The sequence below is a fragment of the Nematolebias whitei genome, chromosome 8, assembly GCF_014905685.2.
Source record: "Nematolebias whitei isolate Nwh7 chromosome 8, NemWhi1, whole genome shotgun sequence".
NCBI lineage: Eukaryota > Metazoa > Chordata > Actinopteri > Cyprinodontiformes > Rivulidae > Nematolebias > Nematolebias whitei.
Genome location: NC_056505.1, coordinates 5,509,345 through 5,531,018, shown reverse-complemented (window position 1 = coordinate 5,531,018; position 21,674 = coordinate 5,509,345). Strand labels below are relative to the sequence as shown.

Genomic DNA, 21,674 nt, shown 5'->3' with positions numbered 1-21,674 from the left:
TTTGTAACTTTCAGGAAGTTTCTTTCAGGTCCATCCAGTGGTTCATGAGATAAACAGACACAACTGGAGGCAAAAACTTGATTGTTGCACCTTCGTCGGTGGGATACTAATGTTGCTCAGATGTTAGCGCTGCGTAGTTTTAGTGAATCTGGTCTTTTTTTGTTTTATTTATAAACTCTGTCCACTGCTGTTCATCACATTTTAATCACATTTTCTTCCAGTTTTTATTTCTCTTCCCCATTGGCTTTATTCTCATCGCTCTTCCTCTTTATTAATGTAATCTTTCATTGTCATCATCTTCATAATTCTCGATTTCATCTTCATTTTCCTCCTCGCTCTTACTGTAATCACCCCTCCTCATCGTCAGAGTAACCATCAGTGTTCTCATCCTCCTACTCATCGACTGATCGTTGCCCGGAGTCCTCCGTACCCTCATTAGCCTCATCGTCATCGTCCCCTTCGTCTTCCTCCCCTCCTGTGGCCCTTCGTCTCATTAGTTCTGTCATCGTCTTCGTCCCGAGCCGTTACCGCAGCTCCTCGTCCTTCAGTTCAGCAGGTGAACAGGAGAGAAGCTGCCTCCACGCTGCGCTGCTGCAGCGCTTCGTTCTGATTCAGGCTCAAACGGAAAGAGGAGGCTTCAGGCTGTGAGAGCAGAACCTCAGGAGCCTCATTTAGCAGCTCAACGCACACTTTAACACAAATATGTAAAAAGAGGAGATAAAACAGGACAATGAACAACGGACTCAGTCACAATATTTAATCTGAACGTATCCTGTGCTCTCAGGAGCTCAAAGACTGGACTTTCAGAACCGTTATGTTCTTTAGCGATAACGATGAAGGTTATTTTTCACCTGCCGGCTCTTTTTCCTGTTAGGATTCTCACCATTTGAGCTGTGGAGGATTTTGAGCAGCACATTCTGGCTTTTAATTTACTGTAAAACTGTCACATGTATGAATATTTTGCACGTGTATTCCAGGAGTAACACCGACTTTTATTATGATGTTATTTCATTTAATCTCACAGTATTTAATTGCGTTCGCTTCTTTTCCCAGAATGCCATCCTTCATGCGAGTCCTGCAGTGGGGCGGGGCCTCTGTCCTGCACTTCCTGCCTCGCCAACGCAGTCTTGCTGCCCTCTGGTCTTTGTGCCCCCAAGTGTCCCATGGGTTACTATGACAACGGCCGTCGGATCTGTCAAGGTAACACGGGGAGGGTCCACGCCCGAGTCTAGCTCAATATTTTTGTGTGTTTGCTCCTTGAACGAGGTTGTAAAGGTACATCCAGTTCCTGCCCACTGGTTCAGGAGATGTTTTGCCAACGCTACAGACAAACCAAGACGGATGTTTTAATAACGTTTCACTTTGTTTTTGTTGACTTGTCAGGTAGAAAATGCCAAAGTCATGTCAGCTTGCACCAGCTGGCATCTTTGTTATTAACAGACTCTGCTCAGTTTCTAAAATTAACTTTATCCCACATTTATCTGATGAAACGTTTAGATTTACATAAGTGGGTTTCTAATGTCATAAAACAACCAAAGTTCTGTTTACACGTGAACAAGCTCTAGAAACTTTAGCGTTTTCCCGATGTTGTGAAAAAGTTGCATGTTTACTCCGTAATTCTTGGCTCGTTAGATCTGCTGTAGTTTTCATGACGTGTCACAAGCTGGCGCTGTGATTTCTGCGTGTCAACGACACGTGCGTTGTGTATTGTGTAACGTTGGTTTGGACCGAGGACGAGGTTGGGTTGATCCTACATGTTGGAAATGGTGATCAGCACAAACAGCACTCTGCTCTCTGCCATTGTTACTGTTGTTCATCTCCTCGCACAGAAAAACTATTTCAGTCATTCGTAGTTAACACGTGCGAGTTCACATCGATGCCCGGAGGTTTCCAAAAACCTCCACTCCGAGACCTGAGATAAACCGATAAACACGTCTTTATTATCAGACCAGAAGTGAGTTTACAATTAAATAAACCTGAATAATTTGGAGAGGATTGAACCCATGTTATGCACGTTGACAGCGCTTCAGATAATTGTTATAATCAGAGAGAATTGAGAGCAGCAAAAGTACCAACCAAGGAGAATGTTCAAAATGTAACATTAAAGAGATAAAAAAAAAGTGCAAATGTATGAAGAGGTTCAGTCGAGTGACAGGCACATCCAGTTATTTAAGAGTCTGGTGGCACTTGGAAAGAAGGAGTTCTTGAATTTGGAGGATCTGTACCTCCGGCTGAATGGTACAAGTGTGAATACTCCATGTTGGGGGTCGGTGAGGTCCTTAACGATGGAGGTAGCCTTCCTGTGGACTCTGCGGTGGTAGATGCTCTGCAGAGAGGGCAGTAGAGCTGATGGTGCTGCTGGGGGTTCTGTTGTCTGTGATGTGTTGCAGGCCTCGCCACACCTGCTTTGTGTCAGCATTAAAGTAGAAGCGATCCAGTTTCTCTCTGTACGGCCTCTTGGATGCTCTTACAGCTTCTCTCAGTCCATTTTGTGCTGCTTTGTACTTTTGTAAGTTTTAAGTCATAGATGGTGTTAAAATCTGTTCAAAATGGAGTAAAATTTAGTTTTCCGTTTGACCGCTTCGTCCTGTTTTTCTAATACTTTTTGACTGTTCTGTTGTCAGCTGGTCTTTTTTCAAATAAACAAAAACGTGTTTATCATTTGAACATCAAAACAAAACGGTTTAAGGTTCTTAAAAATCAAGAAAAATGTATTTTTTTCTTTTTTTTGTACAGCGCCTCGAGGTGACTTCTGTTGTGAACCGACTTAATAAACTGAATTAAATCCACCCTCTGCCGTCTGCTCCGACCTCTTTACCCACCTTTTAAATCTGATTTTATGTTATTTAATTTGTCAGGATGTGACAGCCAGTGCCGGACGTGCGACTCGGCTGGCGTCTGCACGTCTTGCCGTGACCCGACCAAGGTGCTGCTGTTTGGAGAATGCCAGTACGACAGCTGCGCCCATCAGTACTACCTGAACAGCACCACCCGGACCTGCAGAGGTACGCCACCGCCGAGGAGAGGATTAATAACGACCACCGATCCTGCACCCTTTATGATATCCATAAATTACTCCGCACGTAGTGAAGAAGAGCGGGATGAGTTCACGGCTCCCTCAGTCATAATAAACTGGGTCCAGAAATGCAAACAGCAAACATTGTGTGTGTTTTAACACCGTCTTCTGCTCAACGCAACTGATGGATGAGGCTCACAAGAAATACGCATGGTTCTTTGATTTTAAAGCCTCCATATGTGCAGCTGATCTTCTCGCTGAGAGACCCAAACAGATTCACATTTCTCTGTTAGTGGAAGTTTTTCCAACAACCTTGCTTCTTCTGAAAGTTCAGTTTTTGTTCAGGAGACACAAGAAATCACCTCAAACCACAGGTAACTCAATCTGCTAGCATGTGTTGAGGATGACTCTCAGCTACTACCCTGCTAAATTAAAATTAACTGAATTGTAACATTTTTATGAGCCTGTCGAAGGCCGGATGTTTTATGGTTGAGTTTCTGTCTGTCATCATTGTCGACAGGCGTATAATGTGCCGTTTGCGGTTCTCTTGGTGATTTTGCTGTGGCGGCCATCTTAATTTGTGTTGATGGACGTACATCCAGTGATTACTTGGTGCTAACGGACAAACACTAGCAAAGTTTAATTAAAAATGACTTAAAGAAGACAGAAAATTATCAAAACCCTGCAGGCTAAATTCAACAAAATAAAAAACGGGTAAAAGGTTTCGTCAGTGTCGACCTTCGAACAGGTTTCTGGACCCTGAAATTCTGTTTGTCCTGACTGTTAATCTGGCTCCCCAGATGTGAAGGTGGACATCCTAGATTATTTTTTTTTAAGTTAAATTTCTCTCTTCTGTGTTATTTCTGTGCTGAAATCCCCTCACCTCTAATCCCAACCTCCTCCTCCTCCTCCTCCTCCAGAGTGCGACTGGAGCTGCAACGCGTGCAGAGGTCCGCTGCGAACCGACTGCCTGCAGTGCATGGAGGGCTACGTGCTGCAGGACGGGCTGTGCACGCCGGGCTGCTCCTCTGGGTCTTATCAGGAGGGGGACAGATGTCTCGGTCAGTCCACCACCAAGCAGAGATATCCTGGTTCCACCTTCAGCTAATTTCCTGTTCTGTTCTCGTAATCTGCTTTTGATTAAAGCTGTTCATCAGCTGCAGAGTTCCCAAAGAGATAGTTTTATAAAAGTGTGAACGGTGATGATGATGTTCAGATTATTCTTGTGGGACGGAGAGGAAACTCATTTGAACAGAAACAAACGCTTTAAAGCTAAATTTATGCCGTTTCCCCGGTTAACGAGGACGTTCAGGACACCGGAGACGAGCAACAACAAGAAGACGTACATTGAAGAGAAGAGCTTCAGTTCACTTTGAAAATAAAAAGCAGCAGAGGAGCTGTGTTTTCTGCAGGAGCTGAACATCTGCACCGTAAAAGTTAAAACGAGAAAGGAAGCTAAAATCAGCAAAAACTCTTAATTACAAGCTAAAACTTGCAAAACCATTTCTAAAACAATCAATAGCAAAACGGTAGCTAAAAACTAAAATTAGCTACAAGCTAAAACATATAAGACTGGAAAAAAAATAAATGTTTAAATCTAAATAAATCTGGATTATTCAGTGACTTTGCTTACGTTAAAGGTTTTGATCTCAAAGACAAACAAGTTATTTTTGAGAGTTTTATGCCTTAAATACAAAATGTGGAGTTAAACGATGACCTGAGTTCAAAATGAAGCAACAAACATTTTCTGCTTCTGTTTGACTTTTGTCGTTTAATGCAAACTTATGAGGCAAAGATGGATGTACCGGTAATCAAGGAATTCTTGTTTAATATGCAGAATACATTTTTATTTGTCTTTATTACCTTAATTTTATTTATTTATTTGACATGACTTTAAATTGTTTCAAGTTGCTGTTGTTGTTTTTTTTAATTACCGTGTTTTTTTTAACCCTCAACATGTTACATAAGAATCCATTTTATTTAGAAACAATACTTGTTTAAATGGTCTTTGTGATTTGTTTCGCCCTAAATTATTAAAACAAACTCTTATTACGAATCTAATATTTTTAATTAGCTCACAAATAATGAGAATTACTGCGTCAAAATGATATTAAAGCAAACTATTACCCAGAAATGCCAGATTATTTTACATATTGAGTATTTGTCGACCCCAGTGAGACCTTTTCTCTAAAAAGTCTTCACTTTGTTCTTGTTTTTTGTGAAGCCGACTGTTTTTTGTGCCTGTGTGTGTTTCCAGCCTGTGACGATCACTGTTTGACGTGTCGGGGTCCCGGCCGCTGCCTGGACTGTCAGCCTCCGTACGCCGTCCTGCAGGGGCAGTGCGTGCTCGAATGTGGCAGAAACCATTTCCTGGACGCCTCATCTAAAGTCTGCAAGGGTAAAAACTCACGCGTTCATTTATTTACCTTTTTGTGTTGAAGTAAAAGTTCAAATGATGCTGAATGAATGAATGGAAACCTGCAGCCTGCTCGTCTGACTGCGTGTCGTGCGACGGGGTCGGACGCTGCAGCGTTTGTCGTGATCGGACCTACCTCATGGAGGGGTACTGCACCCCCGACTGCGGTCCTGGATACTACGCTGAGCTGAAGACCAGAATCTGCCACGGTAAGAATAACTTTATAAAACCCAGAGTTCTGATTCAACATTCAAACATCATTTCTGTTGTCTTTTTTTATTTAACCTTGTGAGGTTAACAGGAAGTGAGGAGACTTTTGAGGAGCTTGTGAAAGAGAAATGTGCTGTGAGAAGAATTTCAATATTTACTGAGCTGTTGTGCAACACGAAAACTACAGCTGGCGCAAAAATATACAAGCAGTTAGTAAAACACGTCCAGCCAAGGTGAAATGCTCCCTCCAGGTCGGGGTGAGTCTCTAGGCTCTTTCACAAACACCTCAGAGCAGAACTTAAACGTCTTCTGTCCACCTCAGTGAGATTTTTGAATGGACTGAGGCAGCGAGGGGGGTTGAAGCCAACTCACCCCAGATTTATCTTTATGTTGCACAAGAGGTAGTAACAGAGGCAAAATGGTTGACGTGAAAAAAGTAAGCTGGTGCACCGTCTCAGTAATATGACGAAGTGATGACATCTGGTCTGAGTGACCCCCTGACCGCAGGATTAAACAAACAGATTTATTACAGAGGGAAGATCGATGGTGACACACAGCAACGTCGTATTTAGGTTTAAAAATGAGTTAACTACAAAGAAAATGACTAAACTGAGTTGATGCATCACGTTTTGACAACGATGTGACGTCCTTCACATTTTTAATGCTTAGCGCTCCACGTCAACCCAGCTGAGTTCTGCTCCACACCTCTTTTGGTTCTGTGGTGCTTCTGAAAGCTTACAACTGTGCGGGACGTTGACCGTCTGTGAGTTTTGAACAACTAATGGCAGCAAAAACACACGGCATCGTCTGCACACTCATTTCGTCAGCTGTGATTTATTAAAAGTTTTTCTTCCTTAAAGGAGTTCAAGTAGCTGAGATTTTTGTTCGTAAGTCAGAACCAGATGGAGATGAAGACAGACTGATGGGTCAGGGCCTCGTCTGTGGTGGTGAAGAAGGAGCTCTTCATTGACTGGTCCGTCTACGTTCCAACCCTCACCTCCAGTCATTAAGTTTGAATCATGACCTAAAGATCGATGTCTTAGATACAAGCGGCTGAAAGTGGCTGTTGTATCTAGGACCACTGTGCTAAATGGCTGTAATTATTTTATTTAATTATTTTATTTATTTATTTATTTATTTTTCTGCACAGCTGCAGTTTTAGTGTTGCATATGACCATTCGGTCAGAAAAGCGTGGACTGTCCTCTTTGGGTTGGAGGTTCTGCCTCAAATGGGGGAGTTCAAATATCTCAGGGTTTTGTTCATGAGTGAGGGAAGAATGGAGCGTGAAACCAGCAGATGGATCGATGCAGTTTATGTAGTACTGCGGACTATGTTCCGGTCCATAGTAATGAGGAGGGAGCTGAGCTGCAAGGAGAGGCTCTCTGTGTCAGCCTACGTTCCTACCCTCACCTATGGTCAGATGCAGAAAGAGGAGATATCATAGATTCAGGAGGTCGAAATGAGTCTTCTCTGCAGGGCAGCTGGACTCCTTGGAGATGGAGTGAGAGGTTCAGTTCTCCAGGAGAGACTCAGGGTAGAGCCGCTGTTCCTCCACTTCCAGAGGAGCCAGCTGAGGTGGTTCAGACATTTGGGGATGCCCTCTGGATGCCTCCCTAGGAAGGTGCTGGGGGCACGTCCAACTGAGAGGAGGTCCTGGGGAAGACCCAGGAACACCTTGAAGTCCTGCTGGAAGGTACGGCTGTGGAGAGAGATGCCTGGACCTCCCTGCTGCTGCTCTCAAGACCTGACTCGACGATGGATGGATGGAAGTTAATTATCGAAGGAAGCCAGCAGATTGAGTTGAGCCTTCTCTTCCTTCCTTCCATCCTGAGCAGCTGGTTGGCGACAGTGGAAAGGAATGACTCCCTTTGAACAGGGAGAAACCTCCAGTAGAGCCTCCTGTCGATCGGCTGGAGTCACAAGCAGAAAGGGTAAAACTTATTTGCTGTAAAATTCTCTTTGAACCACCTCAGTTTGGAGAAATATATTTTAATCCCAGCAGTTAGTCCGAGAAGTGGATTAAAAATAACCCATGTGGTTCGTGTGAATCTTGTATTATAAGCCCATCACTAACTGGCTCATCGCTTTAATCGGAATTAAACATTTATGCTGCTCACATTCATAATCCTGATGTTTTCATTCAGATTATTCCTGAGTATTAGCACAGTACGAGTGTGGCTTTGAAAAGACTCATCCAAAAATAATTATGGGATGGAATAAGCTCCCCTCCTTTCATCAATGATTGTTCGGTGTTTAGAGATAATTAAGGAAGAACTGAAGCTCATTATTTTGAATGTACCATAATATTTGCTGTATTATGCATAAATTACCCTTTTGCATAAATTAGCATCCCTGCGACTTGTACAGCGAAGCAACGTTTTTATGTTTCCCCCTATATTTATAATCCAATTTTTGGTTGAGATCTGATGATTTTATTAATTTTGACATGGAAAATATTGAACACTACCATTTTCAGCCACTAGAGGGCCCTCGACTGATATGGCAAGCCAAGTGTCTCATTAACAGGTGATTTCACCACGCCACCCAGGCGAAATGAAGCTGATTTGACCACTGAAGTGCATTTATTAAGTAAAAGTTCAACTGAGATGCACCTTTGCTATAAAGTCGAGCAAACAATTAATTTGTTTTTAAGTGTTAATCTTGTTAAATTCTTGTTGAAGTCCTCCCGTGCACCCTCCCGCGGTCGATTTTTGGCACAACACCGGCCCACATTTCCAGGTTGTCAGCAGTGACACGTAATAGATGCAACTTATACAGCGAAGCGACGTATTTATATATTTTTTTCCACTTTATTAGATATTTTTGGACTGATGCGATGTTTACAGTGGCAAGTACAGTAGTGGATTCAGTCAGCACCATCGTCACTTCTGATTCTTAAACATTTCCAGGTCAATCCAGTCAAAGTTTTCTAAGAAAATCTTTTTTTTTTAGTCAGTCTCCAGATTTCTTACCTGCTAAATGAGTAAAATGGGGTCCGTCTTCATGGAAACACAAACCAGCTGGAAGCTTTAAACCTAAATCTCCATGAATCTGCAGAGAAGTGATTAAAGCTCCTCATTAGAGGCGTCTGCTGTGAACGCCACCAGTTAATTCAGTCGTCAGCGTTTGTTTAAAGGTATAGATGAATATTAAGTTAAATGTAAAAAAACTGACTCCAAACTGAATATTTTAATTGTTTTTATTAGCCTCGTTCATTTCTTCAGACTAAACAAATGTTCACACCGCGGGGATTCCGTGTCTTACATAACGAGAGCATTAATGCTGTTTGATTATACGTAATGAAACTTGGATGGGCTCTTAAATATTGCAGATGACCAGAAGATGCTGCACGGTGGCTGGTTGCTAAGCAACAGGAAGGTTAACCAAAGCTTTCAGTGTTTTTTTTACAAACGGTGAAATCCCACGGACGCACGCTGTATGATTGAGTCCTGAGAGGATAAGATTATTAAATCTTAATGTCCATCCAAGGCTGCAGCTTTCAATTTTTTATTTTACTTTTTTTCTAAATAAGAAAAAAATAAATAAAGTTCAAAGTCCTCTTACAAAGGCAGGATTCAACTACAGATGGTTTTATTTGGATGCTCTAATGAAGTTTTTGTGTTGTTGTTGTTTTTCTGTTGACTTGGGCTGATGTTGGAGAAAACTGAACCATTTTTTTTTTTAATATTATGTTATTTTTTACACAAATTAATTCATTATATGGTTTCAAAACTAAACAGGTTTTGTTGTCCCCTGTCGCGGAGCAAAAAGGAGGGGACTGGAAATATCCTCCATTCATCGAGCTCATAACATGCACGGATGAATGGAGGATATTTCCAGTTCCCTCCTTTTTGCTCCGCGACAGGAGACAACAAAACCTATTTTTATGTATATATATGTATAAATATGTATATGCAATAAAAATGAACTGACAGATTTCCCCTTCAAAATTCTCCCCTATTTCATTCAAGGGGGTTATATTTACAGGATTTCAGCTCATGTAGTCATTTAATACCATTTATTTTTTAAAATTTGACCATTTATCACATTTATCACAGTACAGTTAGCTCTCATTATGCTTCTAAATATGATATAAAGTTTAGCTCATCCAAACAGACACGACACCTCGTTGTTAAAACACCATGAAGAACTGTATTTAGCAGACATTTATGATAAACTACAAACACCTGACACTGACTCTCAGAGAGGACTTCATGAGTTTAAAGTAAAAATGGACAAATTGAAACAGTGACAAAACATCTTTGTTATAATTTGGGGCAAATAAATATTCATCTCAGTGTAATTATCGTATAAGAACTACAAGCAGCAGACTCAGACTGAGTGCGCTCCTGTGACGGTGCTGTCTCTCTCTGACCCAGAGTTTGGTCACGTGCACACGTTGCACATGTCTGTACGTTGATGATGATGCTCCAAACACGTTAACGTTGATACAAAGTTAGATTTTAGATGCAGAAGTCCCGAGGAGGTAGGGCGCAATGTGGGACGAGAGGTTGGGGGTGTTGGTTTTTCAGTTCAGGTATCTCTCCCCTGGCTGCAGTGAATTGGTCGCATGCAAACACACATGTTTAATACGTAGACATTTAATAATGTATTACATATCACCTTCTGTTAGTGTAGCAGGGTGTCCTCCTCAGTAAACAGTCCAGGAAGCACTGATTGTCGCTCTCACCTGCAGTCAGAGTCAGGAGCGCTGATCACCTTCTGTGTATCAGACAACAGGCCCCACCCTGCTCTGCTCTGATTGGCTCAAACTGTGGCTCTGCCTCTGTTTATTGGCTGAAAGCAGCGTCAGTTTAATCCTTGCATCATCAGTGGATTGAATGGCTTTAACAAGACCACAACAAAACATGTTTTTCATCAAACTTTTCATTTTTAAAGACGATGGAAATTTATCTCGGTGACTGAGGACTTTAATTCATTGTTTTATCTAAATGCCTGTAAATAGACATAAAAAGTTGTTGTTTTTTCTGCCATAAATTGATCCTGACTCAATCTCTTACAACGAAAAGAGGATTTCTGCCTTAAAAATTACCATTTTATTTAACAGTTTCATCTCATGTAGTTGTTTAATACAGTTTATGTTCTGTAGCGATATGGGGTGTAAATATATGTTTGATTATCAGTTATGAGTTAAGCTCATAAGATATACATGTATTATGCAAATAACCTCGTCGTTTGGGCACCGCCTCTCTCTTAGAGAGGAAAATCAGTCTCTATTTACCCCAAAATAATGTACATTGAACCTGAGTTCTTTTCTCATTTAAAGGCATCAAATCAGTTAATACACACAGATATAACAAAATAATCACAAATTCAGTTGATTTTTATGTCTTTTATTATAAAAATAATAATCTGTGATATATATATGATGAAAATTATGCATGACAAAAGTTAACTGAACATCAAATGGCTTTGAATGAAAGGTCTAATTGACGAGTAAAATTCGTGAAACTTAAAAGGCAGACTTTGGACTGGTTTATTTCCAAGCTGAAGTGGCTAAGATATCTCTAAGGCGAGCTAAGTTTGTCTGATACGTTGTGATGTAGGGTCACCAGAAAGGCAGTGAAAGGTCTCTGTCCTACCGGGATGTAGATGGTCAGGAATGGTTCCGACGGCTGCTAAATGATACCAGCCTCAGATGTTCCGGTGACTGAGTGGCTGAAGTCTCCTCAAAGTTCACCTGTCATCGGTTGGGGGGATGAAGGTCCATGGTGGTCAGCTTGGGATTTACCACTCTGGTGTGATTCTGGTTGCCTGGCGGACAGCTCTCGGATCAATGCCAGCCTGGTTCTGGTTCTGGGCATGTGCTGGGTAACTTCTGTATCTTTCGTCCCGTCTCTCGTTTTGAGACGCCTGCAGAAAGGATGCTTCTCGTTTGCTCAGAGTCGTCTGCCGAAGGTTCTCTCTCCTCTCTGAGGTCAAGCGCAGAAGCGAGTTTCTCCTCGCTCCAGTGTGAAGTCTCTGCAGTTGTTCTTAAAAGTTCCGGTGGGAAGTGTGAAGGCTTCAGGCTTCGGAGTTTCTCTTGGTATCGCTGATCACTGCCCATCTCCTGGAAAAGGAATGTCAAACAAATGGTTCTTACGGTGTTATCTTCATGGGAAGTCTGGGAGAAATACTCCTTTTCGATAAGGGAAGTTATCAACTTTGTGAGTTTTTCGTATGTTTCCAACTCCGAGGTCATTGAGCGCGCATCAGGATACTTACTTTTAACAGTTTCAAACACAAAACACAGGAATGATGTTTGTTTGAGATGATGTTCCCCTACAGTTCTATATTTGATCATTTATTGAATTACATTTATCTTAACATATAACCTGCTTCCAACCTGAAGCAAGCAAGCTTAGCACGTGTAATCAGACGAGCCTTGTTTATGCTGATATAATCTCATGTAGAAATAAAATGTGCAGATTTATGATAAACTGTAAACAGTTGAAACTGACCGTTTCACAACGAGAACAGTGTTTTTTAATTTAACAAAATCCCGGGGAGTTCAGGGGCGCAGCGCAGGGGGAGTGGGTGACATCTGACATCAGCTGTGTGACACGTGGAGCTTCCTGTTCGTTGGTTCTCACGGATAACTTTTAAAAACAGCCGCAGAGTCATTAACTTCAACTTTTTATTGTTATTTTGAAGAAGAGGGTGTGAACCTAAAAGACGCGATGCCCGAGGCCTCCGGGGGGAAAAACAACTGTGGCCGTAAAATAATTTATGAAATGTGACAAAGAGAAATGTGTTATTCTGCTCCCTTTGAGATAAATGCCTTTTTCTTGTGAAATAATTATTATTTTTAGCCTGGAGGCTTGAACTAATTCACAAGTCAATCAAATTTTAAAAAAGCGATGAAAGTCTTTCCTCTCCATCGGTTTTTCATCATCGAACAGAAACAAAAGTTCAACGTTAAATCCTGCTCTCGTCCTCATTTGTAAGTCTAATTACACGATGGAAACTTTGACGTTTGGAGCGCCCGTTTGGCGTCATTAGAGTAGATGTAATGAGATTATAGTCGAGCGTCTGAAAGGAGCTGATCTTTAAAAAGTTCAACAGAAAAGTTCAGCCGGTTCCAATTAAAGCCGGTTCCAAAATGCCACGCCGAGACCCAAAACATCTCGCACGCCTACTCCTCCCACACAACCACTTCTTTCTTTATTTCCATTTTGCAGCTCTGTCCGAAGCTTCAAACACCCACTCCAAACAGTCTGGATGAATAATAAGAATAATTATAATAGTTACAATAATTAAAAATTTTACACTTTTTTACTTTTTTTTTTTTGTTTTGTTTTATGAGAACCTGGTCAGCTGATTAAAGCTGGAAAAAACATGTTTACATCTTTGTTTTTCTGTTTATATTTGCTCCTTAAAGTTTGTATTTTTCCTGCAATTTGATTTTTTCATCAGTTTTTCATATATATATATATATATATATATATGCTAAGTTTGTATTTAAACCACATAAAACAAATACTTGCAGTTAAAAAAATTACGTTTCTGTTCATTTTTATGCCTTTGCTAAAGATGTGTGCTCTATTTTAAATAAAAAAATAAGCTACTTCTTGTAAACGACGACAAGATTACTAAGCTGTGGCGGCCATCTTGAATTGTATTGACTCCAAATGTTAATTACTGTAGTTGTTTTGTTCATTCATTGATTACTTTCTTAAAGTTTCTTTAAAATGCATCCTGTTTTTGTTTGGGTTTTTTTGGCTAACAGACAGACAAGAAACAGACCCTGGTAGAAACTATTACTCACTTATGGCGGCGGGCTATAATGAAAAATTTATGTTATCTGATATTTTTATGGTTATGTTTGCTAAAACACTCTTGTTAAAAATGAATAAAATGGTGAAACTATTTCTGTTTTAGTGTTTGTTGTATTTTTACGAGTGACGGTGTAATAATTAGTCTTTTTTTGTTCCCTCAGTAAACTCCCACAGTCCTGCCCTCCACATTAACGGTTCCCTGCTGGTTCCCCTCGGCGGTTCTGCCCCGCTGCAGCCCGCCCTGCTCCAGGTGGACGACCAGGACAGTCCGTCGGAGCGGCTGCTCTTCCAGCTCGTCCGCCGCCCCACCAACGGTCAGGTGCTCCTGTCTACAGAGAGGGACGGTGAGGAGACAGGCCAGAGGGAAGTCGGCAGCAACGACACCTTCACCTGGGCCGAGCTGGAGCTGGGCCGGGTCCACTTCAGACACTGGAAGGACAAACCCAGGTGAGAAGTTTAGAGGGTTTGATAAAAATGGACATGGACAAAAACTCCCTTTTAACAGGAAGAAACCTCCAACAGAAACAAACACAAGACAACAGAAAGGGAAGAAACCACGACAACAAACAACCTATCTAATCTGACCTAATCTAATTTAATCTAATCTAACCTATCCAAACAACCTAACAAAGAAAGAAACCCTTTTTCAAAAATAATTAAAACATTTGTCTAAAACTCTGAGCAGGAAGTTTCACAGATCTGCTGCTCTGATCAGGTTATTAAGAAGAAAATGTGTTTTTATCTTTAATTCTGCTTCTCTGCTGGAAACACTATTTTTATGTGCATTTTACACACGAACGTGAAATTTATCTTTTTTGTTTTGTTTGTTTTGTTTTTTCCATGTAAATTCAAAAAATATTCTGTTTTTTCTACTTTTAAACTCTTTCATGTGCACCATTACCTGGTCCCAGTCATGTGATTTTTATTTTTTGCTGTCGTTTATTTTTATTTGCCATAAACTCACAAACAAAATGACTTCTATCCACAAATCTTTAGCGTTTTGTGCCTTTTCACAGCTTTTGACTTCAGTCCGAGAGCTCTTAGTGCCGCGGATCAAAGAGCCTGTTTTCAACCAAACGGCCGCTCCGCCTTTTTCTGAAATAATTCGTCTGCATTTTGTTTAATTCATCCATTCACAATAAACATAATGAACATGTTCGTTATTTGTCATCATCATCATCGTTATTTATAAAGCGCTTCAACACCAGCCACAGCTGAAACAAGTGCTGAACAGCAGTAATAAATACAATAAAAGAAAGCATAAAAATAAAGTTACAAAGCTAAAAACTCTATTTAAAACACAATAAAACGACAAGTTCGTGAAGCAGCTGGTTCGGCCTAAAGAAGAATTCTGACAATAAATTAGTCAAATTATGATCCGCTGTCCGGTTGGAGCCGTTATTTAATAGATTAAGTTTAATCTGAAATGATTCCATATTTTTTCAAATTACGCCGTGTGGAGGACAATTCCTTCAGATCCACTCTGTTGGTTGTTTTTACTGTTTTCATCCAACCACAGACACAAACAGTTTGTTGTATTAACAAAAAGGTAATGTTAATAATCAAAAACAAAAGGTTTAACCTCCCACATGGTTTTCTTGTTTCGTGGTTTCACAAACAAACGGCTAAAAAACTTTCATTTTTCCAGACAAAACAAAACAAAACAAAAAAAAAAGTGGCTTTTTAAGTTATTTTATTTTTTTATGTGCCTTGGGTCATAAATTATGTATTTTAGTTAAGACAGTTTTGAATAAATAAAAACAAAATATATTCAAACAGAGCTACGATATGCCACCAGGGATCAGCACGATCAGCCCCCCCACCTGCCGCCCATCTTACATGGCTACTGACCTTGATGGTCCTCCTCACGGGTTGGACCCACTTGGAGGTAGCATCCTGTCTCCTCTTCTTCTTGGGATGCCTTTGGACCCCCAAGAGGAGCCGGAGAGTGGGAGGTCTGGGTTTCTCTCCTGGACCCGACTCCAGACAAGTGATAGAAGATGGAGATAAAGAGATTCAGACCCTCGTTATCAAAGGTCGTGCTCAATAATCCAGATAATAAACCCAACAAAGTTCAGTCAGGTCATCTGGCCGGGTTATTTTTTTGTTGAGATGTTTCATCCTTCATCCAAAGGACTTCATCAGTCTCAGAAGCCACAAACAAACTCAGTCCCACAAGCAGCACACTCCCATAATGGAACCAACCAGTTTGCTGGTGATAAGATGGTTTCTGGAGCCCGCCCTCGCCCCCGTCGACTCCGCTGAGGCAGCCATAGCCAAAGTGGTTCAAAACATCAAAGCTCAATAATCCATATAATAATCCCAGCAAAGTTCAGTCTGGACCGTTTATTTTTTGTATCGAGACGTTTTATCTCAAGTTTGTACATTCCTGTTTAAAGAGTCCAAATGACAGAACTTTATTCCTTTTCTGACTTTTACAGTAAGCTGATAATTATCAGCTGATCAGAGCTGCTGCAGCAAGTTGTGAGTATTTTAGATGCTGAGCAGCCCTCGCAGTGAAACCTTGAGACTAGACCAGAAGCTTCATTTACAGCACGTGTTCCTGCATCGTGTTAAACTCTGACATTACAACGTTCTTGTGCTTTCGTGCGTAAAATACATTAATGTCAGCATTTCTCCTGGAGGTCTGGAGAGGTCCGCTGCGTCCAGACTGTCAAATATCACGTCTGGGTTTTATTTGACGCAAACGTTCCTTGATCAAACATCTGTCCTCCTCTGGCTTTAAACTTAAAACATAAAATCTGAGACGGAGTTGGACTACGAAGTTTGAAGGAAGGTCTGTTTTGAACGAATTTATGTGAAGGGTGAAGGTTTTTATGTTAATGTGTGTTTGGATGAGACCCCACGTTCCCCCTAATGACAGCCTCGCTCACTGCAGCTGTATGTGATGAATACAATTATTAAAACGTAGCAAAACTAAGCTCCATAAACTCTGAACATATTCAGCATTCATCTCATTTACTCAGTGCAACGTGTTATTTTTTTAAAGCAGCGTTTTTTTTTAATTTACTCTAAATGCTAACTATTATACACCATGTTTTTTACTGTTAGTTTTGCGGTTTTAAGTTTAAGTTCATGTTAATTTCGTAATGTTTCCACAGTCTATCTGTGCTCCTCAGTTTAGCCACGCCCACCTACGCCTGTTCCCCATTCCCATTAGTCTCAGCTGCAGACACTTCCCTCATCAGCCCCAGCCTTTTTACTTCCTCTGCTCTCACAATTCTTCAGTCAAGCATTGTTGTGCACTCTTATCCAGGTCTGGTTCTCTTCCATGTTGTTTTGATGCCTTGTCCAACGTCACGGTGCAAAAAGATGGAATCGGAAACACCATCTGTCCATACATGAACGTTGTGAGAAAAATAAACGAGGTATCAACTTCCATTTTGTTTTGTGGCTGCATCAAGCTGAATGAAAGATTCATTAAAAAATGGGTTGCCACATCAAAATCCAAGATGGCCACCCCCAGTGGTGGGCACTCTTCTGCTCATCTGCCAATAACAGACCTAACTTTTTTTTTTTTTGCGGATTAGCCTTTTCACAAACTTTGAATACATTTAACAAAATTAGCTTCTGCTAAATTTAAAGCTGGTAAATTCAAGTTTGCAATGTTTATTTTAAAATAACAGTTCTCCACACTAAAAGCACACAGGAGAACGGTATAGCTCCACCCAGTGATGTCACCACCATTGCAGCCAGTAATGGAGACCAACATAAATGTCAAACCAAACCAGAACAGGAAAATAACACGAAAAAAACATTTTCACACTCGGAAACAATTTTAAACCGTCAGAAACATTTCACACATAATTCCTACCCAGCATGCTTTGCAACACTCACACTGCCTCTGGGATATGACTCTCTCACACATTTCACTCATCTTTACTTTAATACAAACCGATTTATTACTGAGAGAATATTGATGATGACGCACCGCAACTCTGTAGTTAGTTTGTAAAAGAAGTTAACCACAAAGAGAATCACCAAAGTGAGTTAATTCGTTTTATTAAATGACACGAGGGAGACGTCCAACACACATTGAATGCATCACTGTGCTCCGCCTCTTTTGTTCTGATGGACCGGATACATTTCTGAAAGCTCGCCTCTGAACGGGACATGGACACTTTACTTGTGATTTATGAACCATTTTGAGTTGTGTTCACTTACAACGTTGTCACATTACAGACAGTCTTACCGCGTCAGCGACAGCAATGGATGATGACAGTTAGCGCTTTAGCGTTAGCTTTCGATAATTTTTTTTTATCTGTTTAGCGTTAGTGAAGCTAACTTTTTGGTTAGCTATGGCCACCACCGTATATATACCAGTATGTAAAGTGTCCACCCCCGTGCTTTCCCGTTTTTATATTATTTAAAATTATAGTTTCCTCCAATGATCGGGGCGGCAGAAGATTAATCTGCGGCAGTTAAGACCACCGTCTGCAGAGTGACAGATCCTGGTTTTCTTGCACTCCCTGCTCAATTCCAGTCTAGAAAAAACCCGCTCATCTCAAGAACTACAAACTTTCACTAACCCCTCTGCGACGGGGTCAACGGTGTTCCGCTTGTTGTTTCCTGTTTAATAAATCTTAAACTTGTTTTTTTTTTTCTTTTAGTTCCTTGAGTTTGCTGCATTCCAGAGTCCAATCCTCCAAAACCATGACAAAAACACACTTTTATATAACGCCATCTTCAGTAAAAGTGATTAAAAGCTATAAAGTCATTAGATAAAGTAGTAAATGTAAAATCTCTCTGGATCTTTAGCGTCGTTAAACCACCTAACGAGGCTCCACCTGCAGCTGTTTCTTTCCAGTCGTCTCTAAACAAACTTGTTCAGGCACTCGGCCTGCCGACGCCAGCGGCTGATTCCCAGCTCCGGCCCCAGGGAGTTGTGGGTAATAAGCTTTTGATTCTGTTGAGCCAGCACGGTGACATTTTGGCGGTGCGTGTGTGTGTTGCTGTCCTGATGTCGCCTCCAGCAGACAGCCTGGAGGTGATTGGATCTAATTGCCGCTCCGTTGGCCTCGTATGACTCGTTCTCCAGCCTCCTGCTGGGTTAACGACTGCGTCTCCTTCATTCACACTCATTTCATCACTCGGGTCCGAGGCCGCTCTTTGAATAATCTGCCTTGTAGTTGCTCCAAACATCCTGTCCAATATTTTGTCCTCTTGTCTTCGTACAGGACCGGTGAGTTCACCCTGCGTGTTGCTGACCCCCAGCTGTTCTCCCAACCAGCGAGCGTTCAGGTCCGAGCCGTGCCCGTGCAGGTAATCCCTCCCCCAGCAGTTGTCCACTTCACCTCAGTCGTTCCAGCACATGTTCTGTATGTGCTTCGTGTTTGGACACAGACACGTCCTCTAGGTTCTTCAGCTGCAATGTGTTTTATCTCTGGCATTTTTTATCAATCTTATCAAATATCAGCGAGGTTGCTCTCCGTTTCTCACTCCTGGCAGCGCACGGTGTGAACCTTTGGTTTCAGGTACACGTGCAGGGATAAGCAATTTTTACATTATCTAACAAAGAAAAGTCAAGTTCTCTGGACAGATTCTTCTTGTTGAAACATTTCGTCTTTTATCCAAAGGACTTCTTCAGTCTGAGGAGCTGCAACAAACTCAGTCTTATAAATAGCACCTTCTCATAGTGGATCAACCAGTTTGCTGCTGACATCCAGAACTAGCTGTTCCCATCATGGAGGACCATCAGCCTAACGACTGATCGGTAGTGCCCTGGTGGCCACTTGCTATTCACAGAGGGCTGAGTGATACTAGCAATCACAGCATTGTAAGAGGGGGACAGTTGAACCCGGAGGCCTCCACCCCTGTTTAATGATGGACAATTTCTTTTCACAAAGATGGCCTCCTTTACTCCTCTCTCAAACCATCGTTCCTCTCTGTCCAGGATGTGAACATCTTCATCCCTGAAAGAGTGACCGCTGGCCTGGAGATGAGTGTAGACCGCAGAGTCCTGGCCTGATGATGTTGATCTTCTGTGCTGGTCCATCCTTTTGGCCAGTGGCTGTTTAGTTTCCCCGATGTAAGACTGATCACCCTCCTGACACTGAACAGCATACACAATATTTCTCTCTTTGTGCCGGGGGACTGGATCTTTGGGATGGACCAGTCTTGCCATAATGTATTTTGGGGTTTAAAAGCCACTGGGACGTTATGTTTAGAAAATAAACGTCTCAGTTTCTCTGAAATGCCCTCAACATACAAAGAAGAATCCGTCCAGAGGACCAGACTCAACCTGGTGAGAGTTATCTACCTGGATTATTGAGCAGCATCAGAACCTCTTCAGTTATCTTTCTTTTTATATCTAATATCTTAACTCTTCTCCTATTTCATAATTTTATTAGTTTTTTTTATTCTTGTTTCTTGCATATTGTATTTTTTTAATTGAATATCTCATGAATTTAATCTGTTTTCTTATCTTTTGCATTTCATCTTTTATCGTCTCTTATTTCATCAAACAGCAGTAGCAGCTAGCTGCAGCATTTCTGGTGCAACCCGGCCTACGTCCTGCAGGATTATCATATTTCTGACAGAATAATTCTGTGATTTGAAATTAACATCGGCGTAACATTTTATTGTAAAGACTTTTCACATGAGCAAATGTTTTTAGACTGCAGTTGTTTAAAATGGCAGAAATACACTTTAATCTCGGTGCTGCTCCTCTAGTTTCATCCGTCTCTCCGCAGCTTGTTGACTCGTCTCGCACGTCGCTCTCTTGACTTTAAACTCAAACAGAACGCCGGGACAAAATAAAGCTGACCCAGGTCTGTAAAAATGGCGGGCGTCTTCGCTTCCGATTAAGTTTTTATCCCGGGGAGCCAATTATCTTGCGGCACGCTACGCAGCTGTGACCAGACGGGGGAGAGGTCACGCTGGGGACGTTTGGAAAGACAAATGTTTTGTCTCGCACAAGAGACGATGTTCGATCAGCTTTCAGTGTCGCAGATGAGAAACAAATGTCTGTTTATTCTAAAATATCCTCCCTCTTTAAAATGCCCTCACGCTTATTGTTTGTCAGTAATACTTTTTTTTTTTCTGGTTGGAAAAAATAATTTTATTCTGGAGGTCATCCCTGTTTGTCTGGCTGTGTGTGCAGATGGTTCGCTTCAGGCTAAACTCCTCTGCTTCTTCGTCTCCTGTAAATCAGCGTCATCCCCCCCACACACACACACAGGTAGTGGTAATTATTCGCAGTAAAATGTCCTGATTGTGCAGTCTGTCAGGCGGTCAAAGCTGGACGGACACATGGAAGCTGAAGGAATGTCCTCAGTTTGTCTCCAGGGCTCGTAGACTTCATTGTTATCGCCTGATGCTGTAAAAACTGGTCAATCATGTCATTACTAATGACCTTCGAGCACACAATGGCTCTATCCCGGTCACTTTTACAGATATCGAGCTAAAGTTTGGTGTGTTGTTAATGTCAGCAGGTCATACAACCTCCTGTTGCCTCTTGTTTTTCCTAAACAAGCTGAATATTTCATTAAAGTGGAATTTAATACAAATGATGTGCATCATCTACATGGGCGTAACAGGACGTACAACATTATTACAAAAAATGTCTCTGACTCACTGTCAGGCAGCTTGTTTGATAAACACGTGAGAAGTTTACTGAAGCCTCATGGGAGTTTTTGAAATTCAACGTCTAATTAAATTGTATGAATCTCCTGTCGTTTACAGATTTAACGCTCACTGCAGAGGCGGCCAGATGGTCAGGCTGTCCATCTTCAAACTGAGGATCAATCTGAAGCAGATCAGATTAGAGACGGATAATAAAAACTAGAGAAAATACATTTTCTGCTGAAATTTACTGAAGCTTAAGCTGAGTTGGTAAAGGCTAAAATGAGTAGAACACAAACTGAAAGCAGCAGAACTAGTTAGAAGCTAAAGGCAACAGAACGGTTGTAAATCAAGAGCTAAAACTGAACCTGGATACTTAAAAAGACTTGAGCTATACATGAAAAAACACAGAGCCATTCAGCAGATGGACTGTGAGGTAGAGCTTTACATGGCCACGGTGCAAGAGGTAACGGAACAGGTGACTCATTGGTAACAGGGAATGGGCGACTCGATAGTAACAGGGAACGGGTGACTCGCTGGTAACGGGGAACAGGCGACTCGCTGGTAACAGGTAACTCGGTGGTAACAGGGAACAGGTGACTCGATGGTAACAGGTGACTCAATGGTAACAGGTGACTCGGTGGTAACAGGGAACAGGTGACTCAATGG

The 21,674-nt window shown here is 41.5% G+C and overlaps 1 protein-coding gene across 1 annotated transcript in view; it reads left to right on the top strand.

The window, feature by feature from the left end:
• fras1 (Fraser extracellular matrix complex subunit 1) overlaps positions 1–21,674 on the top strand; it is a 187,546-nt gene that overhangs the window by 88,736 nt on the left and 77,136 nt on the right. Inside the window, exons 19-25 of the mRNA XM_037680010.1 lie at positions 1,054–1,200; positions 2,859–3,005; positions 3,937–4,077; positions 5,274–5,414; positions 5,501–5,641; positions 13,583–13,868; positions 18,620–18,704. Coding sequence (XP_037535938.1) covers positions 1,054–1,200; positions 2,859–3,005; positions 3,937–4,077; positions 5,274–5,414; positions 5,501–5,641; positions 13,583–13,868; positions 18,620–18,704 — 1,088 coding nt within the window. The remainder of the gene's footprint in view (positions 1–1,053; positions 1,201–2,858; positions 3,006–3,936; positions 4,078–5,273; positions 5,415–5,500; positions 5,642–13,582; positions 13,869–18,619; positions 18,705–21,674) is intronic.